Below are 27,869 nucleotides of genomic sequence, written 5' to 3'. Positions count from 1 at the left end.
AATATAAAGTGTTTTTATATTAGTTATGTTATGAAGCCATAATATTAAATTAAACATTAAATCATTATACTTCCACAGAGCACCCGATTTTATTAAAATAACATTTTATGTTCATTTAAGTAACTAATAACAAGGAGTCTGGTGGTATCTTAAAGACCAAAAAAATAAGTTTTCCCATATTACAGATCATATATACATACATAACTTGCTAGTGTTAAAAGGTCCCACATGGCTCTTTGCTATTTTTTACTGTAAAAAAAAAGAAACTAACACAGGAATTGTTTTAATTAACATTACCCATTTTTAATAATCCAGTTAAGGAGGAGAAAATCAGATTTCTCTAAGCCAAATACATTTGAGAAGGATAAGTTTGGGGACAACTGTAACAAACAAAACCACCATAAGTGGAAAGAAAACAAGAAATAAGAGTTACACCATTCCGAGATATCCTGGAGAAGGAAAGATAGAAGGAAAGGAAAGGCACGAAAAGAAATTACATGTTTTTGCCTCCCCTTCTTCTGTTTAAACTGCACTTGGATTGCAAGTTTCTCTAAGGAAGGAGTTCTTCTCCTGCAAACTATAAACACTGATGTTGCCAAGAATAATTTATGGCGCTTCTTTCCTTGTCCTTCCATCTCCAGGTGACGTAAGTATGCTCATATTTCGCCCTCCCGTTTTTCTTTCATCAACAGTCCCGCAAGTCTCCTTGAATATTAACGTGGAAGTCAACGGCAATATTATTACCAAAATACTAAACCTAATAATATACTTCAATTAATGTTTATAATAATTTATTAGCTACCAATTTCGGGAGGGGACGGAGGTGCGGCCTCTTTCGCTCCCCAAACCCCGTCCATCCTCACCTCTCCTCCGCCGCTTTGCTTCCTGGACCAAACCCAGCCGAGGGACAGACTCCCCTCTCCGGCCTCCCTTCCGCCTCACCCGCTGCCGCCTCCTCTCCGCTTCTTCCTGTCCCTTGACGGGCTTACGTCACTTCCGCAGAAGGAAACAGGCATTACTGAGCGCATTCGTACCCGAAGCGTCAGGTTCGAAGCGTAAACAAGGGCAAATGAATGAAGCGCTTGTGCGCATGTGCACCTTAGGCGGGTAGATTCGAAGGTAAGGTTTCAGTACATCGGTGCGAGTGCCTTTGGTTTCTGGTCTCTTTGTTAAGCAGCCGGCGGAATGGATGAAGTAAGAAAGGCGCTTAAGTTTCATTCGTTTTATCTTTTTCATTCATATCATCAGAAATAACCGGTATCCTGTTCTCTGTCCCCTGCGCCTTTCCAGTGAAATAGTTGGGGGGGTTGGACAGGGGTCTCCAACCTCGGCCACTTGAAGACTTGTGGACTTCAACTCCCAGAATTCCTGGGAATTGAAGTCCATTAGTCTTCAAATGGCTGAGGTTGGAGATCCCGGCTTCCGACTCTGATAATCTGTATCTGACCTTTATTAACTTGCTTTCTAAATTTATTTTAGCGGTATACACCTTACCAAAATTGAACAAGGCAAAAAAAAAACCCAGTGAAAAAGGACAGTTTACCATAGTTTAAGAGCTCTCATTAATATCGAAGAGCAGTAATAAAAATATTAAAAGGATTATTACTGTATACGGTAATAATCTTTCTGGACCATAGCGTCTACTCTTAGGAATACACCAATGTGTTGTTTTTCTGCCTCGTTTTACCCGAGATCATTCCTTGCACTTGAAAGTTCCATTGGTGCAATGGAAGGGCAGAGTTTAATCAGTCCACACCAGTGGTGGGTTCCTCCCGGATCGCACCGGATCGCGCGCGCTCCCTTTCAGCGCTCCACCTGGCTTGCGCACTCCCTTTCAGCGCTCCACCTGGCTTGCGCGCTCCCTTCCGGCGCTGAAACCGGAAGTACAGTTTTGCCCGGCCCTGGCGAAGCAACGACGCCTGCCTGCGCTCCACCAGCTCGGCTGGGAACGGAGATGTTTCCTCAGCGGAGCGGAGCGCCTGAAAAGTCTTTTCAGGCGCTCCGCTCCGCTGAGGAAACATCTCCGTTCCCAGCCGAGCTGGTGGAGCGCAGGCAGGCGTCGTTGCTTCGCCAGGGGCGGGGCAAGACTGTACTTCCGGTTTCAGCGCCGGAAGGGAGCGCGAGAGCCAGGTGGAGCGCTGAAAGGGAGCGCGCAAGCCAGGTGGAGCGCTGAAAGGGAGCGCGCGCGATCCGGTGCGATCCAGCAGGAACCCACCACTGGTCCACACCCATCCCAACATATAAGGAGATATTTCTTACCCTTATTAAAAATACAGTAGATAAATGGACTCAAGTACAGTAAATTAGAAACAAACTTAACAATCCCTGCACCAAATATTTATGTCCTTACCCCACACCTATATAAGGTCCAGTTATGCCTGCCTAACTGTTAGTAAATATCATTTTTTCATGCTGTAAGGTAAAGATAAAGGTTCCCCTTGCACATATGTGCTAGTCGTTCCCGACTCTAGGGGGCGGTGCTCATTTCCGTTTCAAAGCTGAAGATCCAGTGCTGTCCGACGACATCTCCGTGGTCATGTGGCCGGCATGATTAAGCACCGAAGGTGCACAGAACACTGTTACCTTCCCACCAAAGATGGTTCCTATTTTTCTACTTGCATTCTTACATGCTTTCGAACTGCTAGGTTGGCAGAAGCTGGGACAAGTAACGGGAGCTCACTCTGTTACGTGGCACTAGGAATTCGAACTGCCGACCATTCTGATCAACAAGCTCAGCGTCTTAGCCACTGAGCTACCCTTTTTCATGCTGAAAGGCATCTTTTTAGATGATTTCCAGTTCCTTATGTAAGCACTGTAATAGTTCAGATCCATCTAGTTTGGGTTAAGGCATCAGGCTGGAAACCAGAAGACTATGAAACACAAATCCAGCTGAGTAACCAGTTATTCTCAGCCTAGGAAATCAGGCAAAGGCAAACTACTTCTGAAATCTTGCCAAGAAGATTTCAGGGACTTGTTCAGTTGCCAGAAGTTAAGACTGACTTAAAAGCACACATACAGACATCACACAAATACAAAGTACCGTATATACTTGAGTATAAGCCGACTCGAGTATAAGCCGAGACCCCTAATTTTACCCCAAAAAACTGGAAAAAGTTATTGACTCGAGTATAAGCCGAGGCTGGGAAATGCAGCAGCTCACGGTCTATCTGCTCCTCCCCCCCCCAAAAAAATATAATTTGACAATATGTATGTGTATATTATGTCATATTTGCAAAGAACTTTTATGTCTGAAGAAAAGAACTGCGGTGTCTTCAAGCTATGAAACAGAGCATGCGCAGGCTCCTTACCTCTATCGTGTTTAAGCTGTACTGCGCCTGCGCGGTAGGACTTTCTTCATTCGCAGCCCATCCGGATGACGTGTCACGCTGGGAGCTGCATCTTCTGTGAATGGCGATCCCGGAAGCACCGAAGCCTCGGCCGCGCGCAAGTCCTCGGTAAGTTCTTTTTTTTGTTTTTTTTTTGTTCACTGGAGTATAAGCCGAAGTGGATTTTTCAGCCCAAAAAGTGGGCTGAAAAATTCGGCTTATACTCAAGTATATACGGTACTTTAGATACAACATTTAGAAATCATCAAAGTGGTATTCAAAATGTAGAGATATGATTGTTCAATGCATAATAAAGACAATGCCCACTATTCAGCAGAGTTATTTCAGAGTTTCATGGTCAGCATAGGGGGAAAAATGCAATCCTGAGGGACACGCTAAGCCAACTGACAAGGCTTTATATCGCATATGCTGTTTAGATTATCTCCCTGTTCTCATTCCAGCTCATGAAGATTACAGAAGCAAATTTATTGCAAATGATAATTTCATCAGTTATTGGGCCCCTCCTGCAATAGTTATGAGAACAGTGGAGGAGTGTCATTTGTTGTCAATTTATATTCTACTGCGGTGATGGAGAACCTTTTCAGCACAGAGTGCCGAAAGGGGAGTGCGCGCACACTTGTCTGGGCCGCAACCTGGAAGAGGAGCTGCCCAGGAGGCATGCGCATGCCAGAAAATGAACTTCTGGTTTCCGGTGTGCACTTGTGCGCTGGACAACTATTCTTTCAGTTACTGGCGTGCATGCTTGCATGACGATCAGTGCATGCTCACGCTGGAAAAAGGAAGACCAACTCTTTTAGTTTCCGGCACGGCCGCACACACATTTCAGCTGTAGCCTAGACACTTAAGTGTTATATGAACTCAGCCACTATGATTTTTAGCTCTACATCCTCTTAAACTAAAAAAAAAAGGATTAAAGTACCCTGATTGTGTTCTATCTTTACATAAGACTTAGAAGAATTCTGCTTATGGATTTAGGCTTCAGAGATTTATTTTTCTGGAAGTAAGTCTCCTTAAACCCCAGAGACTTATTTCAATGTGAACATCCATTGGGCACTTTAAAAGTATACTGACCTTGAATACAGCTGTTGTTAAATACCTCCTCAATGTGTTTCATGTTTTTAAAGCTACAGTTTTCAATTTAAGAATACAGGTAATCCTTGCTTAAGTATCACTTGTTCAAAAACTATTCAAAGGTACGTATGACAGTGCTGAACTAGAATTACAATAGGTCCTCCACATTACAGCCGTCACTGACTCTCTGATTGCACTTGGCAACTTGGCTCACAGTTGCAATGGTCTGTGTCCCACAGTCATGTGACTACTATTTGTGACCTTCACTGCTGGCTTTTGACAAAGTCAATGGGGAAGCTGGCAGGTCGCAAATGGCAATTGCATGACATTGCTTAACAGACCATGTAGGATTCACTTAACTGCAACTGGAACTGCCAGAACTGCTGTCGTAAGTCAACATGATCGCATATATCACATTTTATGACTGCATCGCTTAGTGACAGAGATGTTGGTAATACCATCATTAACCAAGGACTGTTTTGGCTCGCTTAAACGGTTACTGTACGAAGCCCTTCTTCAGATCTTGGAAAACATCAAAACTATTCTTTACATCTCTCTATCAACTCTGAAGCTGGCCTGACTGGGGCCATCTTTGAGGCTTCATTGTTGCCACAATGAAATAAGAGTTAGGGGGCAATAGAGATAGCTGGAGTTTTGTAGTCAAAGCAATATATACTTTCCCCTGGGAACCAAGGACATCGCAACAGGTGGCTGAAGAGAGGAGTGATGTTACCAGTGGTGGGGTACGGCCGGTACGGCCGTACCGATAGTAGTCGGAAGGCATGGCCACAATACCAGTACGGTAGCTCGTTTGGCCCGCCCGCCCGCCAGCATTCCTTACCTGTTTTTAAGGCAACCGGGCCAATTGCGCACAGCGTGCAGTGCCTGCACAACCTCTGACAAGCAGCTGGGTGTCACAGGCAGTTGAGTGTGCACGTGTGTGCAGCGCATGTCAGGTGCACCCACAGCGCACATTCAGCGCATGCACGAATGGACCATGATCAGCGTACCGGTAGCAAAGGTAAGAGCAACCCACCACTGGATGTTACCAAGCAACTGGACAGCACCCTGATTGGACCATGTGATTGTTTGGGAAAAGGGTGGGGAAACGTTTACTTTTAATTAAGTAAAAACCACAGGAACCTTTACAGTTGGTTTTCACTAGACCATGCCAATGTGATCTATCCAATAAAACTGTACTTTAAGGAGTCTACCTGCCTCGGAGCTCTGCTTGCTGTGAGTATAACTTGGAATCCTGACGCTCCCCTCTCTCCCATATAGACATTTATGGACACTGAATAACTGGCTGGCTCTTGTCATAACTATACTGCATGACTTTATTCTTACAACTCTGTCCCAAGGATGTTGACTTTTTAAAAATGTAGTAGCAGGCAGATTATTTTGATTCCAGCTCTGTGTTTATCACTTTGTCAGATTTAAAAAGATCACTGCAAGTTAGATTAGGTAGTGAGATAATTTATTGCACAATACTGACATAACATATTTCAATACAGTTTACACATGAGGAGTTTAGGGGAATCACATTTTGTTTTAGCATTGTTTGCCGTTTTGACATAAAGAGCAACATCCACATTCCAATTACATTTCACTTTTTTTTTCTTCTTCCAGATGGCATTTTGGCTGCAGTTTTAAACCCATTTATTGAAACCCGCATTTAGATATAGGACTGCACAAAAAGATCATAAAGTATCAATGCGTATGACTAAAATGATTTAAGGGTCTAAAGAATAATCACAGCAGAAATTAATTAGTAAATGGGTGTAATGCATTAAGGATTACACATTATTTATGCAAAGCGTTTATATCCAGATTATATTTTTATGCACGTTAATTTATTTGAAGAGTAGAGTGAGGAGAGGCTTTAAGCTCACAAATCAACATAGTTGTAGGAAAATAATAATCCTGTGTTTTCAAAAGTAAGTGTTCTACAGTGATGATTCTGTTCTTTTAGGATTGCAGCCTAAATAATTTCTGAGAAAGGGGTTTTATGAATAATTCCTAATTGTTGCTATGTGCAGCATCCCATCTCTAAACACTGCACTGATTATGGTACAAGTTATTTTAATAAGTATACTAAGATTCTTCTTGACAAATTGTAGACTTTTTTAGATTGGCCAGCGGCTCCTAGGGTGGTTGCACCAACTACCTGGGTGGCCCGATACATCAGAAGATAATTAATCTCCAAGCAAACTGACTCTAAGCAAAAGATAGGCAGCTAACACGCTAACCCCTAACCATAAGCCACACAGGTCTCATGTATTTGCTGCTTGTGCTGTTGCTGGTACCCTCTTCAATCTCTGGTCAACAACTATGCACTGCATAGGAGCCCTTGCAATTGGCTACTGGCAGTCACCCAAAGTAACAAACAATAAAAATGTCAGGAAAGAAAAACCTGATGGGACTACTTAAGTTTGATGGGGGCTCATCAAATATTTGATGAACATCAGGATTCAAGAAACAGAAAAGCACATTTTTTCTAAGGTTTAATTATTCCTTTTTCTAGAAATTCTTCAGCCACTGTATTTTCCTCCACCATGGTTCTCTGAAAGGATTCTTCCACCATCTGTCTTCTATACACTACTAAAATTCTCCTGTTTGTGCCCTTCAGTTAGAGAAAATGGCACATTAATTATACCAGAATAATTTTCGAATAAAAGTAACTCAAATCTGCTAAATTAAAGGGTATGTAAAATATTGGTACCCATTACGCCTGTGGAATTGAAATTTACCCATTGTTTATACCTGTCAGGCGAAAGCAATCGAAATCACTCATGAATAGGCCCAAGTAGATAGTTTATTGTTGATCACCTATATTACAAGAATCTCGCCAAACTGTCTGCTTTCCCTTGAGAATGACAACTACAGACCTAAGGATTTGACCTCAGACATTTCCTTCTCCAGATTTCTAAGCTGAAATGTCTCCTCATTCCCCTTGGGGGGGGGGGCGCTCCAATTCCACCAATGGTTCCACCACATTACCAGTTTTAGTTCCAAATTTCTGGCTCTTGTAGCATTCTTGCAGTCATATCATGTACTTTTGACATCCAGCATGGGGATAAAATAAATATGATCAGCCTAATTATGCCATGCGGAAAGAGGGGGGGGAATATTACGATCAAGAGATGACACCAAATATCAGGAAACATCAAAGGAGAACACAAATCAGATGGGAAAATTTACTGTTCATTCTGGTTACATCAGACTGCACTACCTTTCTCTCCAAAGATGACCCAACAGTTAATAGGTTGTCTAATAGATCTCCAAAAGGATGGCAACTATTGGTCCAATAAAATACCGTGAGAACATGTGAGACTTTGTCAATCAAAAAGAAAGTGAGCATATGTTGCTAGCTCATCCATCTTAATTTGGGTCAACCTTACCTTTACTGAAATACATTCTGCTAAGCCACACTTTAACTATTCTCTTTGAGTAAGCTGTGATTGGCTGAATTAGTGCAACACACTGATCCAAAACAGAGGTTTACAAACCAAGGTAACTGAATCCACACAATCAGCCAAATTCAGCCAGATCACACTGTAGTTCAGCAGTTGAAGAAGTACAGAGTGCTATTGGACCAGGAGATCTGAACTATTTTTCATCCAGCCTGTTCACCTAACCTTTATATTGGGACATCAACTACTGTGATTAGCTCAGTTTCAGAAAATAAATTGCAGACCCATCTCTGCAAGGAAACATGTATTTAAAAATTGTCAACAGGTAAAAGCTGTTGGTGTAAAGAGCAGGTACAATTCATTTTCGTAATCATTTCATTTTTTGTATGAAAAATGCAATTTAGATAGCTTGAAGAAGCCATGACACACCCAACAAATGAAATTATTATTCCTTAGCAGGAAGATGGAAATAAATTAATTTTAAACAGATCTATACATACCCCAGCACAGATTTATAGTTAAAATAATAACTTTAAACACACTTTAAACTTTAAGGAATTTTTCAGCCATTTTCTTCTTTTTTAAAAAAAATCACCTCAGTACTCAGAGATACTTCATTCTTTTGTTCTAAAGGTTGTAACAATGAAATCATGAGCAGCAGACATGGAAGTTGTACAAAATAAAGTGCTGCTATATACTTCTGCCACCAGGTGGCTACATCAACAGCCAATTGAGCCTCTGCAGAGAGAATCTTTTGTAATATTTCACCCCAGCAAGATCCTGTCCATTTTTTTGCAAAGCAGTGCAAAGCAAGTGAGGCAGTTGGACAGTGGAGGTCAGCTGTGTGTAAGAGCCCTTTAAACACCTGTGTAAGCAACATGATCCTCCGTTCTTATCTATGGCTGTGACTATTCTGTAGTATCCACATAAACATGCTTCCTTTTAGGAGGATTTTTCTTCTTTGAAGCAAGAAGCATTGGGCAAATTCCAGTGAGCTCCACAGCTAGCTTTGGAGGACAAATTCTCCTGCAAGATAGACACAGTCCAACACATATCAGCAATACCACAGTTCACACAACCCAGACTGGTAATACACAAAGGAGGTTACACACCAGCCTGCTCTCTTTCCTTCTCCTTGTGCTAAGGGCCTACCACCACGTGATCTTGAATTCATAGATTGGGCGCTTGCAGTAGTAATGGTTAATCAAGTGTTTGTCACACACCCCAATACATTGCTGGTCCACTGTGATGCCCCTGTCGGAAAGGTCCGTCACAATGCAATGGAGGAGATCGTAGACATCTGCCACGGCTTCCCATGGCCCAAAGGACACATCCACCTCACAGTGGTGCTCAAAAAGCTTGGCCTCCCCTTCACTCCTATCAAAACGGAGGGAGTTGAAAAGTGGGCACTCATAGGGTGTGATGGGCATCTCTTCTTTGAAGACGCAGATCTTTAGCTTAGCAAATCGAGCTTTCCTTTGCATTGCCCGCAACTTAGCTATTTCAATGATTCGCTCTAGATGCTCTAAAAAGCAAAAGACAAACAATGACTGAAGTATGGTGAGAACGCCTTTCCAAACGAAATCCTCTTGCAGCTGATGGTGGTGAGAAACAAGATAATTATACAGTTAAACCGCTGTCTTGGTTTTAAATTAACACTCATCTAAATCCTTAGCACATCTTAGCATCTGGTCTACCAACATACATATAACTTAAAATGGGGCTTGCTGCATTTAGGAACTCATCTCTTCCTTGTGTCTCATTTAAAGTGCTATCCACCTATCCTTGAGCCCACTGTTGGCATAAGACAAGGGTGTCAAACTGGATTTCTTCAAGGGTGGGATCAGCATTGTAGTTCTCCGAGGGCCGGCTGAGACAGACACCTCCTGCAGCACCCGGCCGGCCAAAACGGGTCACAACACCCTCCTCTAGCACCCTGCTGGCCAAAACGGGGCACCCATGGGCCCCGTTTTCACTAGCAGAGGTACCACAGGCCTTTGCTATTTTCCAGGCCGGCCCCACGGTCCTTGGGCCTTGAGTTTGACATCCCTGGCATAAGCCTTGCTACCAATGCAAATCCCTATCCTGCCACAAGGATGCTACTACTTAACAGTGATAGCCTTATTGACAGTCTACAGCCCAGATTAAGGCAAGTGACTCAGTTGTTTCCCTTCCCTCTATCCAAAAGTCAACTACCTCTTTAAAAAGGGCTCCAATAGGAAAGGTGGTGAGCTTTGATGGATGATGAGTAACAATACATCTCATCTCCTCAACCCACCAGCCCCCCCATCTGTAATTGGATTTTAATGTTTTGTTTTATCTTATTTGTGTCAGAGAGTATGTGTATGCAATAGGTAATTAATGAATGGGATAGCATTTGTTTATTTGATTGCTATAGCCACCCATCTTAGCAAATGACTGTGGGTGGCTCATAATTCAAAATATGTTACAATTAAAATCTTAAAAACATTTTAAAATAAAAAAAAGCAATACAATACAAAACAGTAAACAGTTTAAAAAAACCATTAAAACATCTAATTCAAAGTACACACAAAGCAAATCCATTACTGGAGGTTTTTAAAAATAGATTGGGACGGTCTAAGACTCCTGCCTCGAGCAGGGATTTGGACTAGACAACCTGTGAGATTCCTTCTAGCCTTATGATCCTGGATTAAGATACTTTAGTCTTGGAAAGGCTGCAAAGCAAAGCAGGAAGGAGTGTTGCCAATGTATCACACAACTCGTTCCTCCGTATCTATTTGTTACGATATTTTTAAACAATGATTGAGCTTTCTTGAAGAACATCATTAAACCTGTGTTTAAAAATAGCCTCTGCTAACAGTTAACAAGGATGCAGAAGGGTTGCCCAGTGCAGTACATGTGCACACTCTCAACTATTAGGAGGTTCACACACGTGCGCAGTGCGGTGAATAGAAAACTATAACGGCATCATGTCAGCTGCTCTGAAGGTTGATTTTTTTTAATATTGATTTTTTTAAAAAAAATTATGGCACTAAACATCTAAAACTTGATTAAACTGCACATGATAGGCTATGAAGTGGCAGCGTGAAAGCCAGCTTGTATCTGAATTTTATGCACAGTCACTACGAGTAGCAACCATCTGTCATTCAACCAATCCAGGTGTTAGGATAAAGATCGACCCAGAACCTACCAAGCTAAAGGGGAAAGCCTAATTTGAAAGAACTGAACTGTTACTGTCTATCAATCCACCTAGATAAATCAGACAGGAAACATGAACAGATGAGCTAATCACATTAATAGAATCTTGCACGTCTGAAGGTACAAAACTCCCCTGTCGGATCAATTATGCCGGGTCCTTCTTACGTTCCTTCCTCTGACCCTTTAAGCCACTGGGGGCTCATCCCTCTCTTGTGCGAAATTTCCAAGGCAGCATCTCTTCTCCTCATCACTTGAGATCATTCTCAGAATGGGGGACAGTGCCTTGGGATAGGAAGACACAGATCTTCTCCAATCTAAAGAGGCCAATATTTTCTAGTTGATTCTATGCCTTACACTCATTTGACAGAACAATTACTTAAACCTATCAGTTTAGACAATAAAGATACTGTATTTTTCGGAGTATAAGACATACCTTTTCCCTCTCTAAAAGTGGGTGAAAATTTAGGTGCATCTTATAGACTGAATACGGGTGTTTTTGGCCTCCTGAACCCTCCGTGTGTCGTGTTTTCGCTCTTCCCGGCCCCCAGAAGCACTCTGCAGGCCAAAAATGAGCACCTTTTAGGTGAAAATGGGATGTGTGGAGCACTGCAGAGTGCTTTCTGGGGACCGGGGAGGGTAAAAACGCGATGAGTGGAGGCCAAAACCTATTTTTTTCTTGTTTTCCTCCTGTAAATTTAGGTGCGTCTTATAGTCTGGTGCATCTTATAGTCCAAAAAATACGGTACTATGGCTTGTTGCCTGCTTTAACAGGAATATACTACTTTAAAACCAGAAGAGCTTTAAGCTGTTTTAGGTATGGATTTGGGATCAGAATGAAACCAGAATCATGATACTGGAGAAAGCAAAGGATGTATGTTTGAGATATGTACCCTGACTAAACATAAGTAGGGAAAGTCCCTAAATTCACTAAAATGAGCAAGAGCCAGAGAAGAGATAAAATAAAACGTGTAAGGTGTAAGAAACTAGCCCAACATTTATTATTTTTTAATTTTTCATTTCTGAACTTCTAAAATGGCGATTTGGCAGAAAGCAATAAGCCACCACAATGGCTACATTCTCAATTTACCTTTGTAATAGGGCATTAAGCCCAGGAAAGCCTGCCGGACTTTCTCTCCTTTCAGGGGCTGGAGCTCTTCTAGACTCTCTAGCAATGGTCCTATGGAATAATACTGAGCTTCCTTGTAAACAGACCTCACTCGTTCTCTCGGAGGTAAGTCACCAGATCGTAGAAAATTAAGTACATCACTAAAAATGAAAAGGAAACAAACAGAACTGCTGAAATAGTGGCTACCTCTTCTCTTGTGAGAGATGTTATTGAATGTAGCAATTTTGTTTATTATTATTTAAATATTTTAAAAGCAATTAAAAACTCATCAAGTAGCACATTTTCATTTCAAGTTCTTAAAAACGTAAGATTGCAAGCACCATTTTTAAGGGCCCTTTCCTCTTCACTTGTGCACAGGAAAAAGTACCTATGATGAAGCTTGAGGTCAAGTATGTATGAACTATTTAAAGACAGAAAATGCAATACATTATTCAGGTAACTAAGAACTATTAAGACAGTTTCCTGAGAATAAATTGCATTGAAAGTTGCAGCCTAACATATTGAACAAATAACCTGAACTGAAACTATAGACAACTGGCAATATTAAGAAGCAAAAAATGGATAAGTGAAAATGTATCTATACACTACTTTCTAAAACACAGTACCTGTTGCAACATGGATGTTACTTAACCATGCACCTAAAACATTGTTTTCTAAAACAGAGTAGCTGTTGTAATCTGAATGTTACTTAAGGAAGTAGCAATCCTTGGCATTCTACATATTTTCTGTGGGCCTCACTCTGAAGAAAATATGACTGCAAAGGAAGAAGAGGTATAGGGGCAAGATACAAAACTGGTCCAAGTACTTTGTGGGGGGGAAATAGCACATCATCAAATATTATGTACCCAAAATATGTTCCATCTCTGTCAATAAAATATCGGCCCTCAGCATCTGTTGGGATGTAATGTCGGCCACTGAACATGGCTGACAACATGGTATCTTCATGACGTCTCAGTGTTGACAGCCTGGTCATGAAATGGGTGCCTCCAATGTTTAGTGGAAGTACTTCAGGGAACTGGAAATAATAAATGGTATTGAAAGTTAGACATGGCATGGAGAAAACAGAAAAGTGTTTTCATTCTCACATAGTCCCAGAATTTGGATCACTTAATGAACTACAGGTAGTCCTCAACTTAAAGCAGTTTGTTTAATGACCATTCAAAGTTACAACGGGTGCTGAAAAAAATGACTTATGACTGTTTGCCCACGACCGTTGCTGCATCCCCAAGGTCACGTGAACAAAATTCAGACACTTGGCAACTGTCTGATATTTATGACTATTGCATTTTCCCAGGATCGTTTGATCACTTTTTGCAAACTTCTGACAAACAAAGTCAATGGGGAAACCAGATTCATTTTACAAACCATGTTACTAACCTAACAACTGCAATAATTCACTTAATAAATGTGGTCCCAAGGAAAATGAGGCAAAATGAACAACAAATGTCTCACTTAGCAACAGAAATATTGCACTCAATTATGTTAGTAAGTCGAGGAGCACCTGAATAAAACCCTCCAAGGAAAGTATATCTGATTCCAATGTTTTCTCTTAGACAACAATTGTGGATATAACAACAATTAACAACAGAGGCAAGACTGCAAAAAGAATTAGGGACAATTTTAAAGGGTTATCAATAGTTACAAGTGAAACAGCTATATTTCATTTGAGATCATTTGTGGAATGTGTATTTTAATCACAGTGCAGGAATAAACATTGTTGGAAACAAAAGATATGGAGTTCCTAATAAATCCTATTTCTATCACTCTTAGAAGCAAGTAGGCAGGCTGGCTTCAGAAAAAATAGTTGTTTAGGCAACTTGTGCACAAACCTTTCAATAAAATCATCATAATTTTGAATTGTGCTGAAACCAAACTGATAATTAGTGCAGCGGCGGTATAGTTAATGCAGTATCAATCATGTGAATGTCCTTGCTAGTCACACTGCTGCAATCTGGATAAATGTTTCTAGATCATAGGTGTCAAATTCGCCATGTCACGTTGCCATCCTGTGACATTTCGCAATGTTTTCCTCATTTGCGGAGCTGGAATGGGCGTGGCCTGCACATGATGCATCCGGCCTGCAGGCCGCCAGTTTGACACCCCTGTTCTAGATAGTCCTCAAAATAGGTCCTGTATACAGCATTCTGTAGTAAAAGCACCCATGTAACATGTGTTTTAACATATGTTTCACCCAAGGGCAGGTCTAACATTCCTAAGAAGAACCTAAGCAGGGTAAAAACATACTGTAATTGGGCACAGCTGCTAACTGAGCATCCAGAGACAAAGCAGCGCAGATGTATTCCTAATGTAAAGATTAAGTATGCCGTTTAACACCAATTGCTGGGATTCTATAAAGCAACCCTGTTTCTTGGAGTATTTGGTGACAAAGGGAGGAGGGAGGAAGCTGGACTAAATTGATCTAATTCAGATAGCTGCAACGTTTATGTCACCATGAACATTGAAACTTAACTCATGTAAATCTCTGGGGAGAATACAGGATTAGGTTGTATACAGATGAGACAGAGAAAGGGAACATACAGAAGATTCAAAGATCTTCACTAAGAACGACCAGTATTCTCAAGTCAATTTGTCTATCTGCAATAGCAAACATATCTGTGAATTTAGGAATTTTTTACCCATTCTGAATACTAATAAAACAGATTTGGTAGTAACACCTTTTGAACTACCAAGAAAATGACAGTTGGTCTTACCTGAACTGTTGTTTTAGGAGGTTCGCAGGATTAGCCAGGATTGGGTATTATGATGTCCAATTGGCCTCGAGACAGAGTTAAAACTGAAGCCACGCCTCTGTGCTCCTTGCTTCTGGTTCCCAGTTTCAACAAGTCAAGCCCACTGCAAAACACCTGAAAACAAGTCATAAGGGGACAGTCCCTACCCCCTGAACTTCCCAACCCCATGGACCAATGCTAGGGTGGGAACCTGGCTAATCCTGCAAAACTCCTAAAACAACAGTTCAGGTAAGACCAACTGTCATTTTCCGGTGGAATTTTGCAGGATTAGTCAGGATTGGGAAATACCCAAGTTAACGTTCCTCAGGGGAGGCACTATTGGTCCTGGGCCCCTCATGCACTACCACCTGTTGTAACACCCTACGACCAAACACCGCATCAGCTGATGCAAAAGCATCTAACCGGCAGTGCATGATAAAGGGAGGCGGGGACGCCCACGAAGCAGCCCTGCAAATCTCCACAATAGGCGCCTGTGTGGCCCAGGCCGCCAGGGTAACCGCACTCCTGGTGGAGTGTGCTGTGATGCCCTGGGGCACCGGAAGGTGCTAAACCTCATAGGCCAATGCAATGGCCAATTTGATCCACCTCCCTATAGCAGAGGAGGCCACCCTCTTCCCCAAGACGGATAAAAGGAAACAAAGATCGCCTCAGATTTCCTGAGGCTCTCCATGCGCCTCAGGTAAATGCGCAAGACACGCCTGACATCCAACCTGTGCCAAAAGCGTTCCCTATCATGAGACGATTCCGGACAAAAATCCAGTAATACCACATCCTGTGATCTGTGAAAAGGGAGTTAACCTTGGGAATAAAGGTCGGATCCAGTCGCAGGATGACCCAATTATTGTGGAATGTGCAAAGATCCAAGCTGGAGGACAACGCCCCCAGTTAGGAGATGCGACGGGCCGAGGTGACCGCCACAAGGAACACTACCTTAAGGGTCACGAACTTCAGGTCAACCGTCCTCAGAGGTTCGAACAGTGCTCCTGTCATTGATTGGAGAACTGTATTGAGGCTCCATGTTGGAAACCTGTGGCCTACCAGGGGGTGGAGATTCCCCGCACCCTTCAGGAACCTCTTAACTAACGGAATCTAGGAAAGTGAAAGGAGCCCCTCTTCCCAAATAATCATGGATAGGGCCGCCACTTGCTTCCTAAGGGTGCCATGTGAGAGCCCCTTATCCAACCCATCTTGGAGAAACTCCAAGACATGCGGTACCGAAGCCTCGTGGGGATTCGCTCCCGAGACCCGACACCACTCTGCAAAGACCCGCCAGGTGGAATCATAAATCCTGGTGGTGGAACCCTTGCGTGAAGCCTCAGTGGTGGAAATTACCCTCTGTGAAAGCTGGGCAGCCCTCAGGCTCCCGCTCAATCTCCACATGGCTAGCTGCAGCCACTGTGGCTCGGCATGCACCAGGTTCCCCTGCCTGAGGTCCACATCCCTCCCCGGGATCCTCCATGTGTGTGACACCGACAGGCACATTAGGTCTGCAAACCACGCCTGGCGTGGCCAGTAAGGCGCCACTGAGCTCCGCCCTCACTTCTGAACTACCCCAGGGAGAAGGGGAAGGGGAGGGAAGAAGTAGAGCAGGCACTCCAGCCACGGAATCTGAAGCGTGTCGACCCCCTCCATCCCCAGAGTCGGGAACCGAGAGAAGAACCAATCCACCTGAGCGTTCTGTGGTGTGGCAAACAGGTCCACCTCCGGATGGCCGAACCTGGAACAGATGATCTGGAACAGTTTCGGAGGAAGGCTCCACTCTCTGTGGTTGACCGTGGCCTGACTGAGCCAGTTGGCTTGATGGTTGTTCACTCCTGTGATGTGCTCCGCCCCGAGCGATCGAAGATGCCTCTCTGCCCAAGCGCCGAGTGCCATTGCCTCAGTTCAAAGAGCCCTAGATGTGTGCCACCTTGTCGGTTGACGTGGACCTTCGCCATCACGTTGTCGGTTAGTACCAAGACGTCCCAATCCCAAACATAGTCCTTGGAATGCGGCAGTGCCAAGTGAATCACTCGCAGCTCCATCCAATTTATATCGTGCTGGAGGTCCAACCAGGTCTAACGGCCCTGCACCATCCGGGACTCCAAGAGAGTTCCCCACCCGTACAAGTTGGCGTCCGTGGTCAGGATGGGGCGCTCCGGCTCCCTGAACTTGCAGCCCTTGTGCAGCGCTGGGGAGAGCCACCACCTCTACAACAGCTGTACCTGCGGCACCACCGGAACCTTTTCTTCAGAATTGCTGGAGTTGGACCTCTGATGCAGCAGGAGACGCCACTGGAGTGGCCTCACGTGTAGACGACCCCAAGGCACCACGTCTATGCAAGAAATGAATTTCCCCAGCAAGCTGGAGAGCTCTACTACAGGAACAAAACGTTGACTTCTAACTTGTCTAACTAAAGCTACCAAACTAACCTTACGGTCGTGGGAGAGGAACACCTTCCCCAACCTGGTGATAGTCCCCAGGTGAAGAATCCTGATGGTGGGGACCAGGGAAGTCTTATCTAGGTTAACTGATAAACCTAACTGTTGGAGCATGGACACCACTAACGAAATGTCCTCCCTCGCACGCTCAAACGACGCTGCCTGAACCAAGATTTCATCAAGTTAACATTGGATCCTGACGGCACGGTCTCGGAGGGAAGCCGCCACCGCAGCTAAGACCTTAGTGAAAGTCCAAGGCGCAGACGCCAGGCCAAACGGTAGGGCCCCATACTGATAATGCCTACCTAAATAGGAGAACCTGAGATATTTACGATGACCAGGAAAGATGGGGACATGGAGGTAAGCCTCCGTCAAGTCGATGGAGGCCATGAAGTCATTGCACCTGATCCCCACCAAGATGGATTTAAGCGATGCCATTTTCACTCTCCTATAGACCAAGTGAAAATATAGAAGTTTTAGATCCAGTATCATATCTCCCCAAACTTTTCGGAATGACGAAGAGGTTAGAATAGAATCCTGACCCTAGTTGGTCTGGTGGAACCGGTTCCACTGCTCTAATGTCTAAGAGATGTCGGATCGCCTGCCTCATGAGAGCGCGTTTATCCTTACTCTTGGCAACCGAAAACGTCCGAAAGTGGTTCGGGGGAATGGAGAGGAACTCCAGGCGCAGGCCAAATCTGATGGTGTTCAAAACCCAGGCATCAGAGGTAAACCCAGCCCAAGCATCGGCAAACAGGATCAGTCTGCTGCCTATGGGTGGGGTTGCTATTGACCTATCTGCCCCGGCGCTAGGGATGGCCACCTCCCCCCCAAAAGGGCCTCTTCCCCTGGGGTTAGAACCTAGGCCTATCCCTAGTGTAGTGCCTATCCGACTGCCTATCCGATCTCGAAAAATACCTTTTGCTTTGTTGAGCTTCCTGATCTGACTGATGATAGGACTGCTTCCGAAAGTAAGGTGCAGACTTTTGCTCCGGCTTCTTAGCAGGCGTGGGCATGATCTTCTTATTTTGGTCCTCAACGAGGATCGGGTCCAATGGGGCACCGAAAAGGGATCCCCCAGAATAAAGTGATGAGGCCAGATGCCATTTCGCCTTGTTCTCAGCTTGCCAGCCTTGCCGCCACAGGAGATGCCGGGAGGTCACCGAGGATGCCATTGCCCGGGAGGCATACTTCATGGCATGCAGAGTGGCGTCAGCAGAGAATTGTGCGACAGAAGGCAGTTTGTTGAGATCCCGATGAGTACGCACCTCCTCTGGAGGAATCCACTCCTGCATCTGTTGGCGCCAAAGGATAGCCATGCGGCTAAAGAACAACGCAGAGACAGCTGCCTTGATGGCCCATGCGGAAGACTGGAATGTTTTACGAAGGGTCAGCTCCACCTTCTTGTCCTCGGTCTTCAGGTAATCAGCCACATCGCCGGACCACCACCATAGACGTGGAAGCTAATGCCACCACTGGAGGGTTAAGTGTGGGCACCTGCAAAGCCTCAGAAAAACTAGGCTCCATGTTAAAAAATCTCCTATCACTGCTACTAGGGTTAGGAAATGTCCCTGGCTTTTCCCACTGCTTCTTAACTATTTCTAAGAACAACTTAGGGGCAGGGATATCTTCCTTCGCTGGAAGAGGCTCTGAGTAAACTCGGTCCTCCGGCTTCTTTTCCGGGCCACCTTCCTTGGGACCTGATTTGGCACTTTCCGTCTCACCCACTTGCGCTGTGGCCCTGGCCTTGCGCAACGCTGATTTGAACAAATCCAGGGGAAACAAGCCGGAGAATGCTGGTGCTTCAGGCTTTGAGGGATCCTCATCATTGGACATATCTACTTCTCTCTGAACCTCATCCCCAGCCATGGAGCCTTCACTAGCCAGAGAAGGAGAAACTGGCCGGCGCACACCTGAGGGGAAGGGTCTTGGCCTGGCCTGGGCAGCGCTGCCCCCCCCCCCGTGGCTTTTGCCACAGTTGCCGGGCTCGCAGTCCTCTGAATGCTTGCAGGAAGCTGCTCCATGTCTCTAATGAAGGAATCCTCCTCCCCCACCTGTGCACAGTCATCAGGCTGTGGACCCAAGGATGGCCTAGTGGGACTATCCCCCCTGACCCCCTGCATTACAAAAGATCCCTTAGATAGGGGCCCTGGTCTACCATGGAGGGCGGGGGAAGGGGAAATATCCTCTGCATATTCCCTGAGATATATTGGATTGATATATCCCCCCTTGGAGGAGACCTAGACCTAGACTTAATGGGCAATCTGGACTTCAGGGGAGATCTAGGCCTACTCCTCTGTTCAGCCCTGGACATTTGCTTTTCCAGGGTCCTGTGCGCCTCCTTTCTTCATCTCTCTGTAAAGATTTGGAAGGCTTCCCAGCAGCCATGGTCTTTTGCAGCCTTGCAGAGGCTGTGGGCCTTTCCCGGATCCCACTGGAAGTTCCCCCCCCCCAGGAGACAATAGGGGGGAATCAGGTCTCTCCACACCATCTGCCATTACTCAGGGTCAGAAGCTTCTCAGGCTCAGCCCACCTGACCAGCAGCACAAACCAGCTTCCCACAGTCACTCTCGGCCTCTGCGCGATGATTGCAGCTGCCGGCAGACTCTTCTGGCCCCCTTTTCAAGCCGCGCGGCTGCTGGCAGTACCACGCAGCGCAGCATGCAATCCCCGTCATCCCGCGCCGCTCCGGGTCTCTTGGCCTCACTCTGGGCCCGCTGAGTCTCTTCGCAGCTGCTGCTGTGGAAGGGATTGCCCCCCCCCGGATGGCAAAGATGAGATCGAGGCCCCGTAGCGGCCTCTGCCCAGCCCATGCGGTTCTCCGCAACACGAGTTCTAAAATGGCCACCGTAATGGCATCCGGCCTCTAAAAAGCCCCAACAACGAGTTTAAAACCCTTACCGGCAGCCAGGAGCAAGCCACACCAAGGGGAGGCTTTCAGGAAGCAGATGGAGGCAAAAGGGGGAAGGCAGGGAGGAGGAAAATGCAGGATGGCACTGGATTGTTTTTTGGATTTTCAGGAACCAAAAGCAATTCGTCCTTTGTCCAGACAGAGTTGAAACTGGGAACCAGAAGCAAGGAGCACAGAGGCGTGACTTCAGTTTTAACTCTGTCTCGAGGCCAATTGGACATCACAATACCCAATCCTGGCTAATCCTGCAAATTCCTCCAGAAAACTGACTAGGTCCGAGTACTGGTGTACTAAAGTTTGCACAAGCCTTCTTCATCTGTGGTTTTCCTTAGATTCCAAAACTAAGAATATTGTTCAACATGTGCTAGGCCAGCCACTCAGCTAAAATCAACTTCCTTGAAAACGCTACTTAACTTAGAACACACATTTAGTAGACTTATTCTTAGATGCAAAGAGGCAGTTTACACTGCCAGACTGAAAAGGAGGAGTTCACTCTCAGCTGTAGAAACTCATTTGGTGATTTTGAACCACTTATTTTCCATCACCTCAGTGGATTGTTATTGGAAAAAATGGAGTGCTATTTAAGCTGCCTGCAGCTTCTGAACAAAAGACTGGATTAAAGTCTAATTAAATAAAAATAAATACATTTGAAACCTAGGAGATATGGATAACTTGGAAAATTCTTAGTTTTCAGAATATTTAAAAGCCAAGACAAACATATTCTTACGATTTGAATTTATTTTAAAATATTGCTTTAGTGGAGTTATTTATTAATAATCCACTTTTGATCAGAATGAATTCTAATAATAGCCCATCAATAAAGTACAATTCTATTTTCTTACAATAATTGTCTCTAACTATCACCAAAAGTTCTCTGGGTAATTTAACCAAGCCACTAGCACAAGGTAGCCTGAACATAGAAGTTGTTTGAAAAAGTAATTCATATTCAAAACTGCTCTAGAGAAACTGTACTGGCAACTCCCACAAAGAGAGTATTGCTATGCTAGCTCAAACAGAATAATGTACAAGGATACAGCATGTATGAAGTCACTCACCTGCTGAGGAAGCAGGGGTAGGGAGTGCTCTGCTTGGGTTGCTGTTGGAGTGGCAGGCTCTTGAAAATCATCCTCTGCATCTGAGCTCGACATGGCATCGCCCAGGTGTCCACAAGATTTGGTCTGCCCCGTGACTACAACCATCCCTCTGGCTCTTGTAACTGGGTCTGCTTGGCAGGCAGCTGTGGCAAGGCTAATGGGAAGTTAAGAGCCATGTTCATTCAAGAGCCTTTCTTTTAAGGACGTCTAATAAGAATGGACCACTGTGGGGCAGCAGGCACTCAGGGATGCTCCACATTGGCTGTTTACAGGTATCACTGCTATTCTCGGGAAGTGAATCACAATCAGTATAGTTATTGCACCTGCAATTATCTACAAGCTCTGAGGGACATGCTGTGGGAGGCCCCCCATTTGCACAAGAGCACCAGGAAACTTTCCTGTCGGATTTCATAGCCAACCAAATCCCCAGTGGAAATATGCTTCACTGACTAGTTGTTCAACTTGCTTTTAGTTGCAGGAACTGTTATTTGCTTTTCCAAAATCAACTTATCAATTGGGAATACCTGTTGCTGAGTAGCCATTTGGTAATCTCCAAAGTTGTCAACCACAGCTGCTCTCAGACTGGGCAGACTGTTTTTGGGGCCACTCACCTCCTGAAAGTGGTCCCAAAATCACAATACACAAAAGGAAACATTCCTCAGCCAGTTCTTGCAATAATCAGTAATTCACAGAAATCTACCACCATTAAATAGAATTTTACCATATATTGTTTGACAGAAATGGTTCCCCGGGAAAAGGGTGTGTGTGTCACAACACCATGTATAAAAATGTGGGCTGCCAAATTTAAGTAGCCGATTTCTCCAGTAGTGATCAAGAAATGGAAACAGAAAATTAAAGGGGGTGGGTGGGTTAACCTGAATTTTTATCCCTGCATTCAGGGATTGATGATACTGCTTTTAATTAGCGTTTCATTTTCTTGGTCACTTCAAACTTCAAGACACACAATGGAGCATAACATCTGGACTGCAAGTAAGCAGCCCTGGAGGGAAGGAGTTTGTTCATATGTTTGAAATAAAAAATAAATTAGCTTTACTTTGAAGATGTATTTCTTGGACTAGGAACAATCTATGCTGCAGAACACAGTTTTTAAATCTCTGAGGCCTATAAAAACTATTTTTGCTCCTATTCTATCAGTGACGTGCGGTGAGGGTTATGGCTGGTGAGGCTGGTGACGTCATCAGGAAGGTGGGGAATGGGACCACGTGTGCAGGAGGCTGAGGCAGCCTCAGCCTCCAGCACACTTGGTCCCATTCCCCACCTTCCTGAGTGAACATTAAGGGGACCGCGGAGTGCACTGATCCGCGTAGCGTTGCTTCCTCCACCGGCGCCAGTCTCTTTCCCCCCCTCACTCCTTCAAGGTCTCCAGCCAACCCAAAGCCGGATCCCCAGCTCCCTCGGGCCTTCTGCATCCCCCTAACTCCTCCTGCACGGCTTCTTCAGCGTCATCACCTCAGCGAAGCCCTGCCTTGGCAGCCAGCAAAAGACCCGCCGGCTCCCGGGAATGGCCCCACATCAAACGAGAGACTCACCTACAGGGCGGGCCTTTCCCGAGCCGCTGACTCCGAGAAAAAAAATCGGGGGGAGGGAAGGAGATGCACAAAATGGGGGCAGGAGCTTCCCAGGGGTGTGGGAGAGGAGGAAGAAGAAGAAGAGCCCATCCAAGACTTGCAGCCGCCGTGGGCCCATGGCGGTGGGTTGCTTTGCGTTTGCTTCCTAAAGACCCAAGAGGCGGCGGGCCGGCTGTGTGGTTGTCAAGTGGCTTCACCAATCGCTGCCCAGGAAAAGCGGCTCCGCGGGGCCCGGCGGCAAGGGTTGAGTGGGGTGAATGGTAAAGCAACGAAAGGGGCTGCGCTTTCACCCCGCTCAAGCCTTGCCGCCTGCAGCCACCGCCCGCCCTCGCTGCCTCTTTCGTTGCTTTCCCGCCTGCCTTTGCTGCCCCTTTCGTTGCTTTCCCATTCAGGCGGCTGCGCTTCCCATTCCCATTTCCCATTCAGGCGGCTTCCCATGCAGGCAGCAAGGCTTGAGCAGGGTGAAAGCGCAGCCGCCTGAATGGGAAAGCAACGAAAGGGGCAGCGAGGGCGGGCGGGAAAGCAACGAAAGAGGCAGCGAGGGCGGGCGGTGGCTGCAGGCAGCAAGGCTTGAGCGGGGTGAAACCGCAGCCCCTTTTGTTGCTTTCCCATTCAGGCGGCTGCGCTTCCCATTCCCATTTCCCATTCAGGCGGCTTCCCATGCAGGCGGCAAGGCTTGAGCGGGGTGAAAGCGCAGCCCCTTTCGTTGCTTTCCCATTCAGGCGGCTGCGCTTTCACCCCGCTCAAGCCTTGCCACCTGCAGCCACCGCCCGCCCTCGCTGCCCCTTTCGTTGCTTTCCCATTCAGGCGGCTGTGCTTCCCATTCCCATTTCCCATTCAGGCGGCTTCCCATGCAGGCGGCAAGGCTTGAGCGGGGTGACAGCGCAGCCGCCTGAATGGGAAAGCAACAAAAGGGGAAGCGAGGGCAGGCGGTGGCTGCATAGAGGAGCTCCGAGGAGCTGTGTTTCCCAGGCGTTGGTTGGTGGTAGCTGGACCGGAGCCCAAGTCAACATGAAGGGGACCTTTTTCCCCCATTTTTTTTCTTTTTATGATGAGAGCAGTGAGGCTCTGCCTCCCCTGCCTCCACTGACCGCACGTCACTGTATTCTATAGCATCTACGAATTATATACTTATCCTGAATAGCAGCATAAAAGAGAACCTAATCCAACTTTATTCTTACCCTAGAAGAAAGATGGATAGTACCTACATTTTATTAAATAAATGTAAATATAAATATAATGGGTAAAAGATACATTAAGTGTTTACTGTACACATTTTCAGATTTTGGTCTAAATTTTATAAACCCACAAATGCAAAACACTTCATCAACAAAGTTTTGGTATTGTATTCTCCCATTTGATAATTGTCACAAAATATTTCTATTTACCATTTTCTATCTTCATCTCAATTTTTTAATTTCCAGTTAGTATTTTATATTGTAAATTGTAGACATGCATATGTTTGACACACCCTTTAATTACAACAAAATATTTGTTCTAAACTGATTTTAAAATTATCTCATATAATGGATTTCTTGACATGAAAAAAATGTTCTGCCAATTTGCAAGCCACATACCTATTTGATTTGTCATATAATCTTTGACTGGTGCTTCATAATTTGTGTAAATTAATAAATCTGTTTGTATCATTTGCAGAGTGGATAGTCATATTAGTAGGAGGAACAGCAGAGTCTTTTGGCATTTCAAACTGTTTTATATTTATTATAGCAGCTTTAATGGGCTTAGCCAAGATCCTCTTTTCCTTTTTGCTCTTACTCAATCTTATTCAATTAGACAGAACAACCTACAGATCTCTTTTCCAATTCACAGAAAGATCTTCATAAATCCATTCTACAATAAGCCCGCTTCGATTCTTAATCTTACTGAATTAACCCAAAAGTATTAAGGGATTATTAAGAACTACAATACAAAGACTGAATTTGTACCACCTTTTTCCATCGGGTAGATCTTCATCCTCTTTGGCTGCTTAAGGAAAGGCGAATGCAGATCATAACACCCCTGCTGCTTTATCCTTAGGGACCTGAACACAGGTGGGCCTTTTTATCTTGTTGATGAGAAGAAGCCTAATGCTATTTCTTAGCTGATGGTGCATGAGGTGCAAATTACAATTACTGTAAGGCACAGCTGTCCTGGTAGAATGGCACCCAGGCTAACCATGGGACAAAAAAGTATCTGAGCTGCAACCTTGCCTTTAGACCAGGTGTGTCCAACTCCAGGCCAATAATCCACATGCAGCCCTGGACAGCTAGCAATGCAACCTCACAAGATTGTAAACTTTTAACATTTATGTGCATTCATATACATTATATGCAGTCCAAGATAATACCTCTTCACTCCTTGCGGCCAAGGCAAACCAAAAGTTTGGACACACCTGCTTTAGTCTCAAGTTCAAATTTCACACGAAAGCTAAACAAAAATTAAAAGCAGTGCAGCCCAATAAAGACAATATCCTTTGCTCCCCTATCCACACAGACAGGCCTCAACTTTACCGCTCCTTGTTCAGTATAAGGTAAAGATAAAGGTTCCCCTTGCACATATGTGCTAGTTGTTCCCGACTATAGGGGGCGGTGCTCATCTCCGTTTCAAAGCCGAAGAGCCAGCGCTCTCCGAAGACGTCTCCGTGGTCATGTGGCCGGCATGACTAAACCCGAAGACGCATGGAACGCTGTTACATTCTCACCAAAGATGGTCCCTATTTTTTTACTTGCATGTTTACAACAGACTTAAACTCAACCCCTCCAAGACTGAGTGGCTGTGGCTACCGGCACCTCGGTTCAGCCAGCTGATCCCATCGCTGGCCATAGGGGGCGAACAATTGCCCCCTGTGGAACGGGCGCGCAATTTGGGCGTCCTCCTTGATGCCCGGCTGTCAATGGATGACCATGTGGCAGCCGTGGCAAGGGGGGCGTTCCACCAGGTTCGCCTGGTGCGCCAATTGCGCCCCCTACTGGACCGGGATGCCCTACGCACGGTCACTCATGCGCTGGTGACGTCCCGCCTGGATTACTGCAACGCTCTCTACATGGGGCTGCCCTTGGGACGCGCCCGGAGACTGCAGTTAGTTCAGAACGCAGCCGCACGAGCTGTGATGGGGAGTACGAGGTACTCCCACGTAGCACCTCTCCTGCGCGAGCTGCACTGGCTGCCTGTGGTTTTCCGGGTGCGTTTCAAGGTGCTGATTACCATCTTTAAAGCGCTCCATGGCACGGGACCTAGTTACTTGCGGGATCGCATCCTCCCACATACATCCCTGCGGCCAATACGCTCACACAGGGAGGGACTTCTCCTGGTGCCGTCCACTAGGCAATGCCAGCGGGCGACACCGAGGAGTAGGGCCTTCTCTGTGATGGGCCCAACCCTCTGGAATGACCTCCCCCCCGACATTAGAACCACTTCTGACCTCCGCTCCTTCCGGCAAAAACTGAAGACCCACCTGTTCCGATTAGCAGGCCTGGCATAATTCAACTGTCCCTCCTGGCAAATGTATTATATATGGTTATTTTAGGGGTTTTTTAATTTACTGTATTTGTTTTTAGGGGTTTGAATTTATTTTATATCTGCTTTGTACAGTTCTTTTAACTGCTTTTTAACCTCCTCCATAGCAATTTGTCAATTGTACATATTTAATTTTATTGTATCTTGTTATATTTTGTATGAACTGTACACCGCCCCGAGTCCCTTTCGGGAGAGGGGGCGGTCTAGAAGCATTAAATATTGTTATTATTATTATTACCTGCTTTCGAACTGCTAGGTTGGCAGAAGCTGAGACAAGTAACGGGAGCTCACTCCGTTACGTGGCGCTAGGGATTCGAACCGCCAACCTTTCTGATTGACAAGCTCAGCGTCTCAGCCACTGAGCCACCTTGTCCGCTATACTGAAGTCCTAATAACAATAGAAACAGCCAGCAGCTGGTCTGGCTCCAAGCTAGCCTCCCCTCCCCTGCCTGGAGCCTACCAGCTATGGGGCTCTCTACAGCAGCCAACTTGTCCCTGCCAGCAAAACCAAAGGTCAGGCTGCTTATAGTTGATGAGGATTGTAATCTGAAATATCTGGAAGGTTGCACAAGAGAAGGGGCTTCCTTTTCCTCCCTTGCCTTCCATTCTCCCGCCGAGTGAAGAAAACAAAATGTGCTTGGCAGACGGCAGTCAAAAAGAAAAAAAGAATGGGGCAACGTTTGGCCCTTGGCGAGGGCCATAGCCCAAAAGGGAAGGTCTCTGCCACTTCACGCTCCCAAAGGGCCCAGAGAGAAACTGGGCTTTTTCACCTGATCCTCTTTTTTTTCTTTTTTGTCCACGCCCCGAAAAGGGGCGGCGCCTCGGGATCACTTAGTGCTCGGGGCGGAGTCAGGTTGCCTTAGGAGCTTCTGAGACGGGCCTCCCACGCGCTCACCTGTTGGTCTGTTCGCCGATGAAAAATGGCGGCGATATTTGCCGCCACCGAAGCTGCTTCTCCTCGTTGCCTGCCGGATGAGCTGGAGTGATCTTTCGGCGCTCCTCAATCAAAGCCCGGCTCCCCAACCGCCTTTCCTTGCCCCGCAGGCCTCCGCCATCCGGGTACTTTGGGATTGACGAGGACAAAACAGATTATAGGCTGTCCACTGGACGGAGTGAGGCCAAAAAAAGCTCCGCCCCCTTCCGTTGCTCCATCCTCCAACTGGCTCCGGCCCTTTCTCCGTCTCCCATGGCGACGAGATGCAGCAACGGAAGGTCTCCTCTCCGACTCTCGCGCTTCTTCTGGTTGCCAGGGAGACGGAGGCTCCCAACCAGCAGCCGAAGTGATGTAGGGAGAATTTGACTTTCTCCACCAATAAATAATGAACACGTTTGTCTCTGTTGTTTGCTACCTCATGTTAACGTATCTCCCCCTTTGAAATGAAGTACAGCGATTCTCCTGTGGCGGAAGGGGAGAGAAATGTTCCAAGTTCAGACAATGCGCTTAACGTGATC

The 27,869-nt window shown here is 45.6% G+C and overlaps 2 protein-coding genes and 1 long non-coding RNA gene across 8 annotated transcripts in view; 1 reads left to right on the top strand and 2 right to left on the bottom strand.

The window, feature by feature from the left end:
* Positions 1 to 1,000, bottom strand: part of RABGEF1 (RAB guanine nucleotide exchange factor 1) — a 46,122-nt gene extending 45,122 nt beyond the window's left edge. Inside the window, exon 1 of one of the 5 annotated variants that reach the window (XM_081940374.1) lies at positions 864 to 1,000. The gene's annotated coding sequence lies outside the window, so the exon portion shown is untranslated. Of the gene's footprint in view, positions 1 to 802; positions 823 to 863 lie in introns of those variants that run through there. The other 4 variants (XM_081940373.1, XM_081940376.1, XM_081940375.1 and 1 more) reach the window with 4 other exon arrangements.
* Positions 1,001 to 1,079: 79 nt separating this feature from the next.
* Positions 1,080 to 6,187, top strand: LOC309385694. 2 transcript variants are annotated; one of them, XR_014174279.1, is made up of 3 exons: positions 1,080 to 1,194; positions 5,271 to 5,439; positions 6,048 to 6,187. It is a non-coding gene; the product is annotated as an uncharacterized lncRNA (long non-coding RNA). The 2 variants fall into 2 exon arrangements; XR_014174280.1 differs by having other exon boundaries at positions 1,138 to 1,257.
* Positions 6,188 to 8,430: 2,243 nt separating this feature from the next.
* Positions 8,431 to 27,541, bottom strand: KCTD7 (potassium channel tetramerization domain containing 7). Its single transcript, XM_081940382.1, has 5 exons — positions 27,313 to 27,541; positions 21,274 to 21,466; positions 12,983 to 13,152; positions 12,099 to 12,277; positions 8,431 to 9,356 (listed from the first exon to the last, which is right to left on the bottom strand). Exons 2-5 carry the CDS (start codon positions 21,415 to 21,417, stop codon positions 8,980 to 8,982), a joined length of 870 nt encoding a protein of 289 aa, XP_081796508.1. The 5' UTR covers positions 21,418 to 21,466; positions 27,313 to 27,541; the 3' UTR covers positions 8,431 to 8,979.
* Between the last annotated feature and the right edge of the window lie 328 nt (positions 27,542 to 27,869).

This window comes from Natrix helvetica (assembly GCF_964273705.1).
Source record: "Natrix helvetica genome assembly, chromosome: 2".
NCBI lineage: Eukaryota > Metazoa > Chordata > Lepidosauria > Squamata > Natricidae > Natrix > Natrix helvetica.
This window is presented reverse-complemented; position numbering and strand designations above follow the sequence as displayed.